At 31.6% G+C, this 14,071-nt stretch overlaps 3 protein-coding genes across 4 annotated transcripts; all 3 read left to right on the forward strand.

Moving 5' to 3' along the window:
• Nucleotides 1-1,184: 1,184 nt before the first annotated feature.
• Nucleotides 1,185-2,252, forward strand: LOC140827962 (uncharacterized). The gene is made up of 2 exons (XM_073190928.1): nucleotides 1,185-1,337; nucleotides 1,700-2,252. Exons 1-2 carry the CDS (start codon nucleotides 1,272-1,274, stop codon nucleotides 1,931-1,933), a joined length of 300 nt encoding a protein of 99 aa, XP_073047029.1. The 5' UTR covers nucleotides 1,185-1,271; the 3' UTR covers nucleotides 1,934-2,252.
• Nucleotides 2,253-4,367: 2,115 nt separating this feature from the next.
• LOC140825101 (uncharacterized) lies at nucleotides 4,368-5,507 on the forward strand. 2 transcript variants are annotated; one of them, XM_073186639.1, is made up of 3 exons: nucleotides 4,417-4,591; nucleotides 4,968-5,003; nucleotides 5,034-5,507. In XM_073186639.1, the coding sequence occupies exons 1-3, from the start codon at nucleotides 4,505-4,507 to the stop codon at nucleotides 5,325-5,327; spliced, it is 417 nt and encodes a 138-aa protein (XP_073042740.1). In that variant the 5' UTR covers nucleotides 4,417-4,504; the 3' UTR covers nucleotides 5,328-5,507. The 2 variants fall into 2 exon arrangements, with proteins under 2 accessions (XP_073042739.1, XP_073042740.1); XM_073186638.1 differs by having other exon boundaries at nucleotides 4,368-4,591; nucleotides 4,968-5,507.
• A 4,485-nt stretch (nucleotides 5,508-9,992) lies between these two features.
• Nucleotides 9,993-13,704, forward strand: LOC140825103 (pectin acetylesterase 8-like). Its single transcript, XM_073186643.1, has 13 exons — nucleotides 9,993-10,314; nucleotides 10,491-10,612; nucleotides 10,720-10,802; nucleotides 11,473-11,602; nucleotides 11,708-11,787; nucleotides 11,871-11,957; nucleotides 12,053-12,177; nucleotides 12,287-12,347; nucleotides 12,433-12,486; nucleotides 12,570-12,647; nucleotides 12,839-12,944; nucleotides 13,134-13,279; nucleotides 13,375-13,704. The coding sequence occupies exons 2-13, from the start codon at nucleotides 10,495-10,497 to the stop codon at nucleotides 13,501-13,503; spliced, it is 1,197 nt and encodes a 398-aa protein (XP_073042744.1). The 5' UTR covers nucleotides 9,993-10,314; nucleotides 10,491-10,494; the 3' UTR covers nucleotides 13,504-13,704.
• The last annotated feature ends 367 nt before the right edge of the window (nucleotides 13,705-14,071 follow it).

Raw genomic sequence — 14,071 nt, forward strand, 5'->3', positions numbered from 1 at the left:
AGATATATTATTAAATTGATTATATTTAAATTGGGTCATACTATGATTGTGGAAAATAGTAAGTAAATAATATATTAGTAAGAGAATTAACTTTAATTTTGAAAATATGAATTTAAAAAAACAAAATAGAGCAAGAGAATAATAGAATGGTATATTGTATGAAAAAATATAAATATTTTAATATATATTATACTTGAATCTATTAATTTAGAATATAATTATAAATTACTCTCTGATGAATAATATGCAAAAACATATTTTATTGCGCGCGCATTAATTTAGTAATGAACTCTCCCAATAAAGCATTATATTATGCAATTTTATACGGAATGGAATTCATTATAACATGACATATGCGTGTGGTTTCCTTAATGTGCAAAATTTAAGACATTGACTTCTTTTCTTAATTTTATTTAACCTAGGTTCTTGTGCCGAATGGTAAACTTTAACCCAAATTATCGGGATATTTGGGAAAATAGACTTGGTCAAACTTTTTTAAAAAAAATAACTCTCCCATGTAGTGAACAAATACTCTACTGGAAGCTATTTTTAAATTTAAATAACCCTCCCATGTAGTGAACAAATAACCCTCCCATAGGTTGCCAATTTAAATTTTTATACTATAGATGATAATCCTTTTATATATCTAATCTGATGTTAAACACTTCCTCTCTTTTCTAAAAAAAATTTGTATCTCTTTATCCAAACATTATGCGCCTAAATTATACTTAAATGCAAGAGTATGGCTTTCATAAGACGGTCTTATGGATTTTTATTCGAGAGACGGATCAATTATGTTTATATTTATAATAAGAATTAATATATTTAATATAAAAATGTAATATTTTTTTTGGATGACTCATATAAATATGAGTTTCACAAAATTGATCCGTGAGATCGTCTTACATGAATTTCGATGTAAATACGAATTACACCTAACCTTATTCTTTTGTGAAAAACAATGATTACACATGGTTCCAGCCTCTTCCACATATTTGTTACCATTTTGCAGGCCATCCATTTAATATTATATGCATATTTTATATGTACATGAATGTGGCCTACTGTCAGGAGGCAGGGAACCACATTTATGCTTCCACCTATATCATCTTACGTATTGGATAATAAATTTTAGCAAAAATCTTTTTGATATAATATAATGTGGTTATTCCATCCACCATCTATGAAACTATATATACGTGCCCATCATCAAACTGCTGCACAACGAGAAGAAACTGATATTCAAGCAAATTAATTAAGATTTAAGAAAGATGCAGTCTGGGAAACAAAAGGTGAGTGATGCTGCTGCTTCTGCGAAAGCCAAAGTTGAAGGACAGGTATATGTAATATAATAATGTTCTTATGTGTGAAAGAAATTTAATTTGTAATGCCCTATTTGAAGCGAGTTACGTTTTGGTATAGCCGTATAGAATGGTTAATTTTTATATTTTTTCAAATGAATTTTTCGGGATTGAAATGAACTGGATAGATGTATATAAGAAAAAATTAATGATCGAATTCAATTTAAATTAGTTTTACGAATTGGATTTAAATTAGTTTTATTTGAAATGAAGTCAATATGATGAAAATAATCAATGTTTGAGTTCGACTTTAATTATTTTTATTTAAATACGAGCTCGATTCAAAAATAAAGAAGAGTTATAGTTTATTATTTGAATTTGTAAAACGTGCGATATAGGTGGATAAAACAGCGGCAGGTACGAAGGAAGACAAAGAAGTGGCTGAGGAGCAGAAGAAAGCCAAGGAAGCTGAAGCCAATACGAAGAAGCATGAAGACGAGGCTGGGAATGCGGCCCAGCATTTGCAGGGAAAGCAGCAAGGGCAACATGCCCCCCATGCCGCCGTTGGTGCGGCGCCGGTGAAACAAGGCGGTCAGCATCTCACAGGGGACACCGTTCCGCCGTCGCTCTGATCAGTATGATTCAGCTGGTCCGGTGAGTACTTAATTATAATGCTGCAGCTTCGCCGCAAGGGACTCTCGACGGCCACCACCCAGTCCCGAATTGAGTACGATGTTGGAGGAGATTATATATTGTCCTATGATGTATCCGTGCTTGCTTTTTCTTTTTCTTTTTCAATTCGGAGTGTGTAATTGTGGGTTATATATATTGTGTCTCCGTGTGTGAATGTATGGGAGAGGAGGATCCCTTAATGTGGGAAGAGAAACATCGTACAATAACGTGTACCTAAGACGTCACCGGATTGTGTGTTATCAAATTATTATTATTATTTCTTTGTTTCTCTTATTTTGTTTTATTGAATTAATTAATTAGGACAAAGTAATGAAAATAATAATTATATATTATTTTTAAAATAATCAACTAATTGATTTAAAAGTATATTACTATTAAAAATAAAAAAAACATAAAAATTTAATTATATCAAATATTTCGATAGAGTAATTCAATGACACATTAATGAATAATTTGACTTAAAAATTAAATATGAACAAAAAATTTAAATAAAGTATGAATTTTTAAATAATTTTATTTAGTAAGTTCTTGGCAAATTTATTTTGTATAAAATAATATTTATATATAGTTTAATCTTATTAAGTCCAATTAATGATTTTAAAATTAATTATTATTATATTTTTACTGGTTCTAACAATCACTTCATATCATTCATTTTGATTTAATAATAAACATATACATAATTCAAAAAGAATAATAACAATACATCATTAGTTTTTATATAATTCAGTTTTTCAAAAATATTATAAAGATTAGATAAAGTCAAAATTGTGAAATTAGAAGTATATTTCAATATGAAAACAAAAATAAACAATTCATATATTTGGAGCCTTCAGCTCATATTACACTATATCATATATTTCGAACCTTCAATTTTAGCTTCATCTAGGCGTCAGTTGTCCAACATCTCGATTTTTAGAAAAACGATGTTTCTACATACTGATAAAATAAAAAGGTTGATTAATGAAGAAAGATGCCGAACTCTTGAAGACTATAAGAAGCGTAAGAGGAGAGGTCTTTTTCCCGATGTTCCGCCAGTCGTCTAGCTAGGCGGATGTCTAATTTAAGATAAAAATTTTATGTTTTTTTTTAAATATTGTTCTAACATATTTTTCAATAAATTAAATACCATCCACTATTATATATATCAATTTCAACTACAATTAGATTATATATACATAATTGAATGGTATACTGTGTTAGATTAAAAAATATAAATATTTTAATATTATACTTGAATTTAATTTAGAATATAATTATAAATTACTCTCTGATGAATAATATGTGTAAAACAAACATATTTGTTGCGCGCGCATTAATTTAGTAATGAACTTTCCCCATAAAGCATTATATTATGCAAATTTATACGGAATGGAATTCATTATAACATGACATATGCGTGTGGTTGCCTTAATATGCAAAATTTAAGACATTGACCTCTTTTCTTAATTTTATTTAACCTAGGTTCTTGTGCCGAATTATAAACTTTAACCCAAATTATGATCCGTTGGGAAATTGGTGCAAACAAAATTTTCTAATTTATATCTTATTATTCTATTGGACATAGGTTGTCAATTTAAATTTTTTTACTATAGATGATACCTTTTTATATATCTAATCTGATGTTTTACACCTCCTCCCTATTTTTTTTTTTTGAAATTTTAATCTCTTTATCCAAAAATTATGCGTCAGAATTTGTTAGTTGTCCGCTTATCCTGTATCGGTTAGATAAAATTTCTGAGAGTTGTATATATAGACTTGGATAATCCCCCTCTCTTAAGCTAGTTTTTGAGATTGAGTTAGGTGCAAGTCCCAATCTTAACATAATATCAGAGCTCAGATCCTACCGTTTTGTGTTTGATTACTTATAGTTAGCCACTCGTTCTGCCTATAATTGGGTCATTTGTAAACTTCACTCTCCATATGTTCATTCTTGGATATGAGTAGGTGTGTTAATTGTCTAACATTGGTTGGATAAATAACTTGAGAGTTGCATATATAGACTTAGATAATCTTACTCTTTTGAGCTAATTTTTGGAGTTGAGTTAGATCCAAATTCCAATCTTAACATAATATAATCTTTTTTTTTAATTAACTTTTGAAGAACAAATCTCAATCATAACAAAATTATATTTAAATTCAAAGTACACCTCACCTTATTCTTTTGTTAAAAGCAATGATTACTTACACATGGTTCCAGCCTCTTCCACATATTTGTTACAATTGTGCAGGCCATCAACTTTATATTATATGCAATTTATGTACATGAAATGTGGCATACTGTTGTTTAATCTATCACTGCTTGAATGACACGAGGCAGGGAACCACATTTATGCTTCCACCTATGCCATCTTACGTATTGGACAATAAATTTTAGCAAACATCTTTCTGATATAATATAATGTGGTTATTCCATCTATCTATGACACTATATATACGTATACATCATCAAACTACTGCACAACGAGAAGAAGCTGATATTCAAGCAAATTAATTAAGATTTAAGAAAGATGCAGTCTGCGAAACAAAAGGTGAATGATGCTGCAGCTTCTGCAAAGGAGCATGTTGACGTCCTGAAAGCCAAAGCTGAAGGAAAGGTATATGTACAATGATAATTTACTCATGTGTGAAAGAAATTTAATTTGTAATGCCTATTTGAAGCGAGTTTTGGTATAGAATGTAATTTTTATATTTTCGGGGTTGAAAATGAACTTGATAGATGTATACAAGAAAAAATTAATGTTCGAATTTGATTTAATTTAGTTTTATTTGAATCGAGGTTAATATGATGAAAATAATCAACGATTTGAATTCGACTTAAATTAAATTAGTTTTTATTTGAATATGAGCTCGATCAGAAGGGTTATATGGTTTTTTATTAGAATTCGTTTTCGGCTTAAAATTTTTCGAACATGGTAGCGAATGATCTGTTTACAAATGATGGAACATTTTGTCGTAAAACGTGCGATATAGGTGGATAAAACAGCGGCAAGTACGAAGGAAGACAAAGAAGTGGCTAAGGAGCAGAAGAAAGCCAAGGAAGCTGAAGCCAATATGAAGAAGCATGAAGACAAGGCTGGGAATGCGGCCCAGCATTCGCAGGGAAAGCAGCAAGGGCAACATGCCCCCCACGCCGCCGTTGGTGCGGCGCCGGTGAAACAAGGCGGTCAGAATCTCACAGGGGACACTGTTCCGCTGTCGGATACTGCGGCACCTGGCGGCCACTCTGATCAGTATGATTCAGCTGTTCCGGTGAGTACTAATGCTGCAGCTCCGCCGCAAGCGAGTGGCCGTCAAGGGACTCTCGACGGCCACAACCCAGGCCCGAATTGAGTATGATGTTGGAGGAGATTATATATTGTCCTATAATGTGTCCGTGCTTGCTTTTTCTTTTTCTTTTTTAATTCGGTGTGTATAATTGTGGGTTATATTGTATCTCCATGTGTGAATGTATCAGTTCTTTCTTTAAGTATTCGAATGGATTACTTGTGTGAGTGAATACTAAATTCGATATATCTTTTTGCTGATATTTTTTTAAATATTCAATATATATTGGAGAATATATAATATGTTTTATTTCATGTTAAGATGTGTATGAAATCTTAATGATATTATGAAATTTTGTTTAAAACAAATTATATTTTCTTAGAATTTATAAAAGAATATATAAATTTAGTATATCATTTTATTCATGAGAAGAAACACGATAATTCAATTTTAAGAAAAGGCCCATTGAAAAATATCCGGAACATCTTAATAAATTATTATTTTTATTAGCTAAAATGTAGATTATATTTTATCAAACAACTTATGTATAAAAAAAATTAACGTGCTATAGCAATTTGGAAGAAAAAATATAGTGGAAAAATGTTATCATATTGATTTTCATTATAGACAAATAAATCGTGTGTAAATATATACAGATACACACACGAAACTAACAAATTAAGCGATATCGTTATAAACATATATTTAAAGAAATTAATTCATAAAAAAAATCTAGAATAGAGCGCCGATGTATTTATTTCCCAGCTTGGGAAGTTTAGAAAATGTGAAGTAATGACAGACAAACTGTTGTGAATCTACATATACCAAATATTTGAATTATGTCAATCTAACACTTCAAATTAAATAGTACGTAAATATCGCCCTTATTAAAAGTCACGGAACCGACGATATAACATGTGTCGACACATTCAATTGTACTTGAAATCTTTTCGACACATACCAGAACTAGGCAGTGTCTTTTCATTAAATTGGCTGGGTGGTTGATGATGATGAAAATAAATTAATAATCTGAATAAATTTGAGAGTATTATATTTCTTTATATACCCAACTTTTTTATTCTAATTTCTAATCTCAACTGAGCTAAATTGAAAACAAATAAGTTATATATGTAGATATCGATTATTATAATATGCAAGAAGATTAGAAAATAGTCTTTTACTATGTGTCTGAATTATCAGAGTAGGCAAAGATACGTGGCACATCGGGTCGCATTATGTGTTAAAATCGATGAAAATACATTTATGAACTTATTATAAATGATATATTCGTGTAATAAAAGTTATTGAATTATCGAGTGTAGCCCACTTTTGTAGACAATTAAGTAGACAATTAAATGCAGGGTGCATACTATGTGGCAATATTTATGACGAAATCAATGTATATCGAGGTTCCATGAGTACGATTTTTTTGAATAAAAAAAGTAATTTAATGACATCACAATAAAATGTAAAGGATTGATTTATACAATTTTATTTTATATAATTTTGCTTATAAAAAAACAAAATCTTATTAATGATACCTGCTATTTAATTAGTTTCGTGGATAAGATTTAATCAGTACCGCATACTGAAACCTAGCTAGTCGTTTTCAATCAATGCACGAAGCTCTCTTTTATTTATTTTTTGTAGAATTGAATGAATTAGATTGGAAAGTAAAACTTGCGTTTGGCTTCTTTGTCATGTGAATATATAATAATTGAGTTTACTAGAAGATATCGATATTTTTTTCCCCCAAAATTTGTCCTTATATTATATAGATAAGTAAAGTTAATTTTATGTCTCTCTCCTGTATTATTAAGAATCTCTACTATAGATTTAGTGGGTTTATTTCACCCTACCTTGTGAAGCACTGCCCCCATGAGTTGATCAAAGGTTCAGATTTAAACACACATACATCCGATGGAGTGATCAAAGGCCCATATTTAATCACTATGTAAAATCAATGGCTGAGATCCTGTGAGGGCACTGTCCCACAGATAGCATCTACTCTACCGATTTAGTGTCATGCGCTCTCTCTCTCTCTATATATATATATATATATATATATATATTAGTCTTTCATTGTTTTCTACAATGATGCTCTGTCTTCATTTAAATATCATCAATTCAAATTACAAAATGTACTAATTTCAAATTGATGTTGAACCTTCATTAATTTTTATAATTACTATATAACCAATATTTGAATATAAATCAAATTAATTATAAAATATTGTATAAGCACGGAACATGTACGTCGATGCACTTGAATAATAATAAATCTAAGCATTTTCTCATCAAATTTTTCTGTATTTTTCTTAACTGACTATCTTAGATATGATAAATAACTTTTCAATTTATTATACATTATTTCACTACAAAAAAAATCATTTTTTAGCGACGGTTTATACACAAACCATCACAAATATTAGTATAAAAACGTCTCTAATTAGCGATAATTTATGATAAACCGTTGCTCATTAGCGACATTGCATGTGAACCATCGAGACCCGTCGCTAATTTGCGACGGTTGTGTAAAACCGTCCCTAATTAGCAAAAGTTTGTGAAGAAATCATCGTTAAGTAGCGACGGTTTCTCTCTAAATCGTCGCTAATTTAGCGACATGTAGTATGCAATGCCAAATAGATTTTATTATATTGCGCGGTGTTGCTAGATTATATAATTTACTCTTAAATTAATTTATTAAGAAAGAAATTGCAAAATAGAAGTCTTAGGAAACAATAATACCTTCCTCTTTCATTTTCTTTTTTTTTTTTAAATGTAAATATATTACATAAATTATCACTTCAAAACTCAAGCCGATACATCTCTGTCTCGATGGGGTCAATTCAAATAGAAAGAAAACAAAAAGAGTTTCACTTTCTCCATTTTAATTTAATCCACGATGCCTCGCCGAACGTAATTATGAAAAGGACTTGCGGCGTCCATAAATGAACATTGTGGTCATATATATAAAAAAAACCATTTATCCAAAATGCTAATCGGGTTGTATTCCATGGTTGTTATGGTTGGAATTTGAAACCAACTCAACTAAAAAAATTAACTTAAGGAGGAAGATTGTCTAAGATCATATATACAATTCTCAGATATTTTATCAAATCAGACAACTAACAATGGTATAATGAGGTGTAGTGATAATCATATTTTATTTTTATACGGAAAACATATAAACAAAATAAAATTGTGTATATGGAAAATTGAAATGGCAAAAAAAAAAAAGAAAAAAAAAGGGGCGGCGTGCATAAATGAACCAACGGCATTCAACGCGTCAACATAAGAAGAGAAAGATAAATATTTATAGCTCCTGCTTTCGCATATTTGTTTGTGCAATAACAATACAAATAGTTTACGGTCCTTTTTCCAAAGTCGCGTTCTTCACTTTTATAATATGATGATAAGATAAGATTCACATAAACACAAGAAAGCTTCTTTCTTTCTTTTCTTTTTTTTTTGGAAGTGATACATTTTCACGCATCAAAGGTGAAAATTCCGACATTCATTATTTTGTCAATAATTATAATTAGTCATAATGATACATTTTAAATTTGAGATTGAGATATTAGATAAAGATAACTTCAAATATATAGAAATGACAAAACATCACATAATCATTTTGCATATAAACCGATCCGCAAGCTCCTCGTGCCCATCCAGTCGTCAAAATGTACTATTTCCCATCAAATTCCATGTTTTCCAATAATTTATAAAACGAGGTTCTCTCATATTCTGACGTTAAACTAATAATAATAATAATAATAATAATAATAATAATAATAATAATAATAATAATAATAATAATAATAATTTTAGAAAGCGTGAACCAACATGCTCCTCCAACTGTATCCATTGAATTTACTCGCATTCAATTCTCCAATCCTTGTAACAACTGCCATTCCATCATTCATCTAGTCATGTTTTGAGTTGTATTACTGATATTCTCTTCGACTCAGATATAAATGTTTTTTTTTTCAATCGTCATAAATAATATATGATCAAATTTCTATATTTAAAATTATTTTATCTATTTTTTTTTATCGATCTATCCTATAATATCTTAATCACTAAGTGTGATTGGTTCCTTGGATTTTTTTGAATTTGGTGGGATTTGGAATTATTTATCTCATTTTGAATGTTAGGTATCCTAGAATTTTAAAAAGAAATTGATATTTTTCTTGTTTTCTTGATTCTTTTTTAATACTAAAAACCGATTTTATCATAATTTGATGAGTTTATATCAGTTTTTAAAAACTTATTTAATAAAAAAAATATATATATATATATATATATTCCTTATTTTTTTTTATCGAGTTTCTACATTTCGAATTATTTTATCTATTTTTTTTTTTTATCGAAAACATGAAAATTCGAACATTTTTTATTATATTAAAATATTCATAAATAAAAACAAAAATATTTATTTTAAAATTTATTTTCTGAAAAACTTAATTATTATTATTTCGAGTCAGAGGAAGACTGATCACATCGATGTCGAACTCGAAATCATCATCGTCATCATCAATTTGGAGTTCGATAACAACAGCTTTTACTGCGCGCTTTTCCAAACAAACCGAGAACTCTCCCCAAATCCCGGCCTTACCCATACGGCCATACTCTCCAATTACTAGCATGAATGAACTGCAAATTGCAAAGCAAATCCATGAATTTAATAAGGCCTTTGTCATCTCACAAACATAACGATTAAAAGAAATTTACTAAATGAAGGAAATTATTTGCTCTCATCTTCCCATATTCCGTCGCTTCCACTTCCCTTCCATCATTTTGCACTGTTTATTCAATGCACAACGCGTTAATTGATAAGACTCTTGATGGCTCAGAATTTTTCGATGGCTTGGGTCGGGTCTCGACCCGATTGCCCTTTAAAAAAACTACATAAACCCTACGAAAGAGTGAAAGAAACCAAATAGTTTACGCAAGAATAAGTGTCGGTCGAAGAATATTGGGTTCTCATCCCAAATTATTATGACTTAATTGTTCAAAAAGCTGTTACTATACTTAAACGGCTAAACCCACGGTAAAAATTCAAGCTTCTTCTCTTGATGAAATTTGATTCATAAAATGGGTTTCCAAGATTGGAGAATATGTTATTTCTCAATGTTTGGTTTCAAAATTTTGTTTTATCGACCATATTTTTCAGTTTTTTCATGATTTTCGTGTTCAAATGGTGATTTTTGAATGGAAAATGGACAGAACAATGAGCGGAATATTAAAGCAATGGCTGCCCATTCTGGTATTTATGCTGGTGGTGGTGGGAATTGAGTGCGTCAATGTAGATATCACTTATCTTGAGAGTGCTGTAGCGAAAGGAGCTGGTAAAAGAATACGAAATTGATATATGGAAACCAATTGTCAAGTGTTTTCTGGTTGAATATATAAACTTATGCAACTTTTAAGTACATCTTATGGCTGTAATTTGCAGTTTGTTTGGATGGAAGTCCACCGGCATATCATTTTGACAAAGGATCTGGAGCTGGAGCTAACAGCTGGTTGATTCAGATTGAGGTTGGTCCTCTGGTTGCATGCTATTGAAATTCTTGTGATTGCATTCTTTTAAGTCAGTTTCGGAACTTCGGGATCATTTTCTGAATCTATCTTTGTTCTTGCCCCAATATTTTCAGCTAATGAAAAATCATTTTTGCCTTGGCTTATCCACCAACGCCCGCATAATTTACTGTCCGTTGAGATGTTTGGAGGATTAGATTAGAAAGTGTGTTTACAAGGTGGTATAATTTGATAGTAGGAGATTGAGATAGGAACTCGGGAAGGAGGCCATGGTGGGGTGACTTGATAGATCTCGAATTGCAAAACTTGCGGTTCTTGAAAAATTACACAGTTAATCTTAGTTTCCTTTTTTTTTTGAGGAAGGGGGACAATCTCCTTCTACTTGATCTGACATTGAGTGTATGCCTTCGAATATAGTAAACTTGAAGGCCAACTTAAGGTAATGATCACCAACGGGTCCTATTTCCGAGTCTTTCTAGCGGGGCTTGCTCTTGGAGTATTACTCACGACTTATTTTGTATATAGTATATGAAGTTAAATTTGTATGGATCGATCTATATGTGTCAAATGGTGTATATTTTGCCATGGTTTTCTTGGAGGTTTCCTATGAGTTCTTGGATGGCTACAAAATGTGTGCATATCATCCAATTGATGTTCTTTTATTACTCAGGGAGGAGGATGGTGCAACAATGTTACGACTTGTCTCGCACGTAAGAATACTCGGTTAGGTTCCTCTAAGCAAATGGTTCAGCAGCTCGCATTTTCTGGGATATTGAGCAACAAGCCCCAGTTTAACCCCGGTTAGTGTCGATATTTAGTCGTTAGAATTCCAATCCTGAATATTGAAATTTTAAGAACTTGAGGAATGATTTGATAAATTGCATGTTTCTAATACCAAACACCAGATTTTTATAATTGGAACAGGATCAAGGTTAGATACTGTGATGGGGCATCATTTACAGGTGACATAGAAGCAGTAAATCCCGTGAGTTACATTCGATTGGATTGTTTTTGGATTTCAAGAAGTTGAAAGTGGATTAACTGTTATGTTTTTTATTCTTCGATCAGGCTACCAATCTCCACTACAGAGGAGCAAGAGTCTTTCTAGCTGTGATGGAGGACTTGTTCGCCAGTGGAATGAAGAATGCTGAAAATGTATCATGTTTCCTTCAAATAAAATTACACTAGTCATTTCCTTCATTCAACTTGGAATTGGCAAATAAAAATGATTCTTTTTCCTGAAAATCTAGGCTATTTTATCGGGATGCTCGGCTGGTGGATTGACATCGATTCTTCATTGTGATAGCTTCAAAGCTCTCTTTCGTAAGGGCACCAGAGTAAAGTGTTTTTCGGATGCTGGCTATTTTATCAATGCGTAAGATTTCATCTTGACTCGAATAACCGAAGAAATAATTAATTCAAACATGGAAGCATATATCGTTGTTTATTTTCTTTGGCGCCGATGTTCCGTTCTTTTTTAACAGGAGAGATGTTTCTGGAGGACTGCATATCGCAAATTTCTATAATAATGTTGTTAGAACACATGTAATATGATGTTCTTTTATTTATTTTTCCCCCATCATTTCCACTTTTCTTTTCAGCCTAAGTTTCATATTTTATTTGGATTCAGGGATCAGCAAAGAATTTGCCCGCCTCTTGTACCTCAAGATTGAGTCCTGGCTTGGTAGGATCATGTTTATCGAGTAATTTTTCCCCTTATAGCTGAATAAATGATCTCACGTAATTGTACAACTTAAAATACTGCAGTGTTTCTTCCCACAACACGTTGTGCAAGGAATTCGGACACCCCTTTTCATTGTAAACGCAGCCTATGACTCGTGGCAGGTCAGCACTTATTTCTGACCTCAGATTCTCTAAATTCTTGATTGTTAGTTCTTTCATTCAAGTTTTGTTTGTCTTGAAGCAAGCAGAATGCAACTAATTAAAAAATTCTCCTACGAGGAAGGGAGAATCTCCTCTGTTGAATCCTGATTTTTCTTACTCTATTATCTTCCGATTACACTTGCATGTGCCAGATAAAGAACATTTTGGCTCCTGGTGTAGCTGATCCTCGTGGTATCTGGCACGACTGCGAACTCGACATACTTAGATGTTCGGGCTCTCAACTCAAAACAATGCAAGGTTATTGCTATGACCACAAGCACTCTATGTATCTTGAAAACATTTATTGTTTCTTTTAACCTGTTCATTCCCGATACACATTCAAAATTTTCCTGACTTCAAACCTTGGGCGGAAAGAGAATTTCCGAGAAAAATTGGCTGCCACCTTGCATCAGATGACTTTTGTCTCTCACCACGAATACTTTTCAGGTTTCCGAACGGAGTTTCTTTATGCGTTGTCCGAAATAGGCGCCTCCACTTCAAGAGGATACTTCGTCAACTCGTGCTATGCTCACTGCCAAACTGAAATGCAAGAAACGTGGCACAGTGCCGACTCTCCTGCATTAAACGACAAGGTTACAGATTCATCACGAGTTTCATGACTTATTTACCCCTTGTTTTCACTCGAGTCAGCTCAGATTCATTAACACCAATAAAACTTGTGGTGCAGACAATTGCTGAAGCAATGGGAGATTGGTTTTATGACAGAAGTCCGTTTCAGAAGATCGACTGTCCATACCCATGCGACAAAACTTGTCATAACCGTGTTTTCGATTCTCAAGAGCATCCACTGGTATGAATATATACAGCCCGATACAGGTATTCTTGGAGTTTGAAGAAACAAGATGGCTTATATATATATATTGAAGAAAAAATTCTATATAATTCTTTTATGCATTCAAATAAGGGATGGTGTCATACAGGTGCAGAGAAACTCTGTGCTTGGGATTGTTCATACCAATAACAACTTATTATAATCAATGTAAGGACATTTGGAAATAGTATAAACCTCAAAGGATTTCCTCAGGAAAATCAAAATTGTCATTGAGATTCAAGTTTTCAAAGCGAAGATGATATCAAATAAATTTTATTTTAAAATTTTAAAAATTTATCGGCCTTTTTTAAAATTATTATGAAAAGAGAGAGTGAAATTATATCCAAAATGAAAATTAAGAAACTCGGAGATTGCCAATATCAATCTTTCTAGTCACGTATAATTTATTAGGAATAACTAGATAATTAAATATTTTTTAGAAAATTTCGGATATTATATTATATATATATGTGTGTGTGTGTGTGTGTGTGTGTTCTGATCGCAATATATTATTATATATATGTCAGAATTAATAACTAATAAATTTAACAAA

The sequence above is a fragment of the Primulina eburnea genome, chromosome 3 (genome assembly GCF_022965805.1).
Source record: "Primulina eburnea isolate SZY01 chromosome 3, ASM2296580v1, whole genome shotgun sequence".
NCBI lineage: Eukaryota > Viridiplantae > Streptophyta > Magnoliopsida > Lamiales > Gesneriaceae > Primulina > Primulina eburnea.

What these genes read in the sequence shown, in the direction of transcription:
- LOC140827962 (XM_073190928.1), top strand. Translation starts at nt 1,272, where the DNA reads ATGCAGTCTGGGAAACAAAAGGTGAGTGATGCTGCTGCTTCTGCGAAA. An exon ending in AAGCCAAAGTTGAAGGACAG is followed by an intron (nt 1,338 to 1,699) that starts GTATATGTAATA and finishes CGTGCGATATAG; the next exon opens with GTGGATAAAACAGCGGCAGG.
- LOC140825101 (XM_073186638.1), top strand. Translation starts at nt 4,505, where the DNA reads ATGCAGTCTGCGAAACAAAAGGTGAATGATGCTGCAGCTTCTGCAAAG. An exon ending in AAGCCAAAGCTGAAGGAAAG is followed by an intron (nt 4,592 to 4,967) that starts GTATATGTACAA and finishes CGTGCGATATAG; the next exon opens with GTGGATAAAACAGCGGCAAG.
- LOC140825103 (XM_073186643.1), top strand. Translation starts at nt 10,495, where the DNA reads ATGAGCGGAATATTAAAGCAATGGCTGCCCATTCTGGTATTTATGCTG. An exon ending in GAATGAAGAATGCTGAAAAT is followed by an intron (nt 11,958 to 12,052) that starts GTATCATGTTTC and finishes CTGAAAATCTAG; the next exon opens with GCTATTTTATCGGGATGCTC. An exon ending in TCAACTCAAAACAATGCAAG is followed by an intron (nt 12,945 to 13,133) that starts GTTATTGCTATG and finishes AATACTTTTCAG; the next exon opens with GTTTCCGAACGGAGTTTCTT.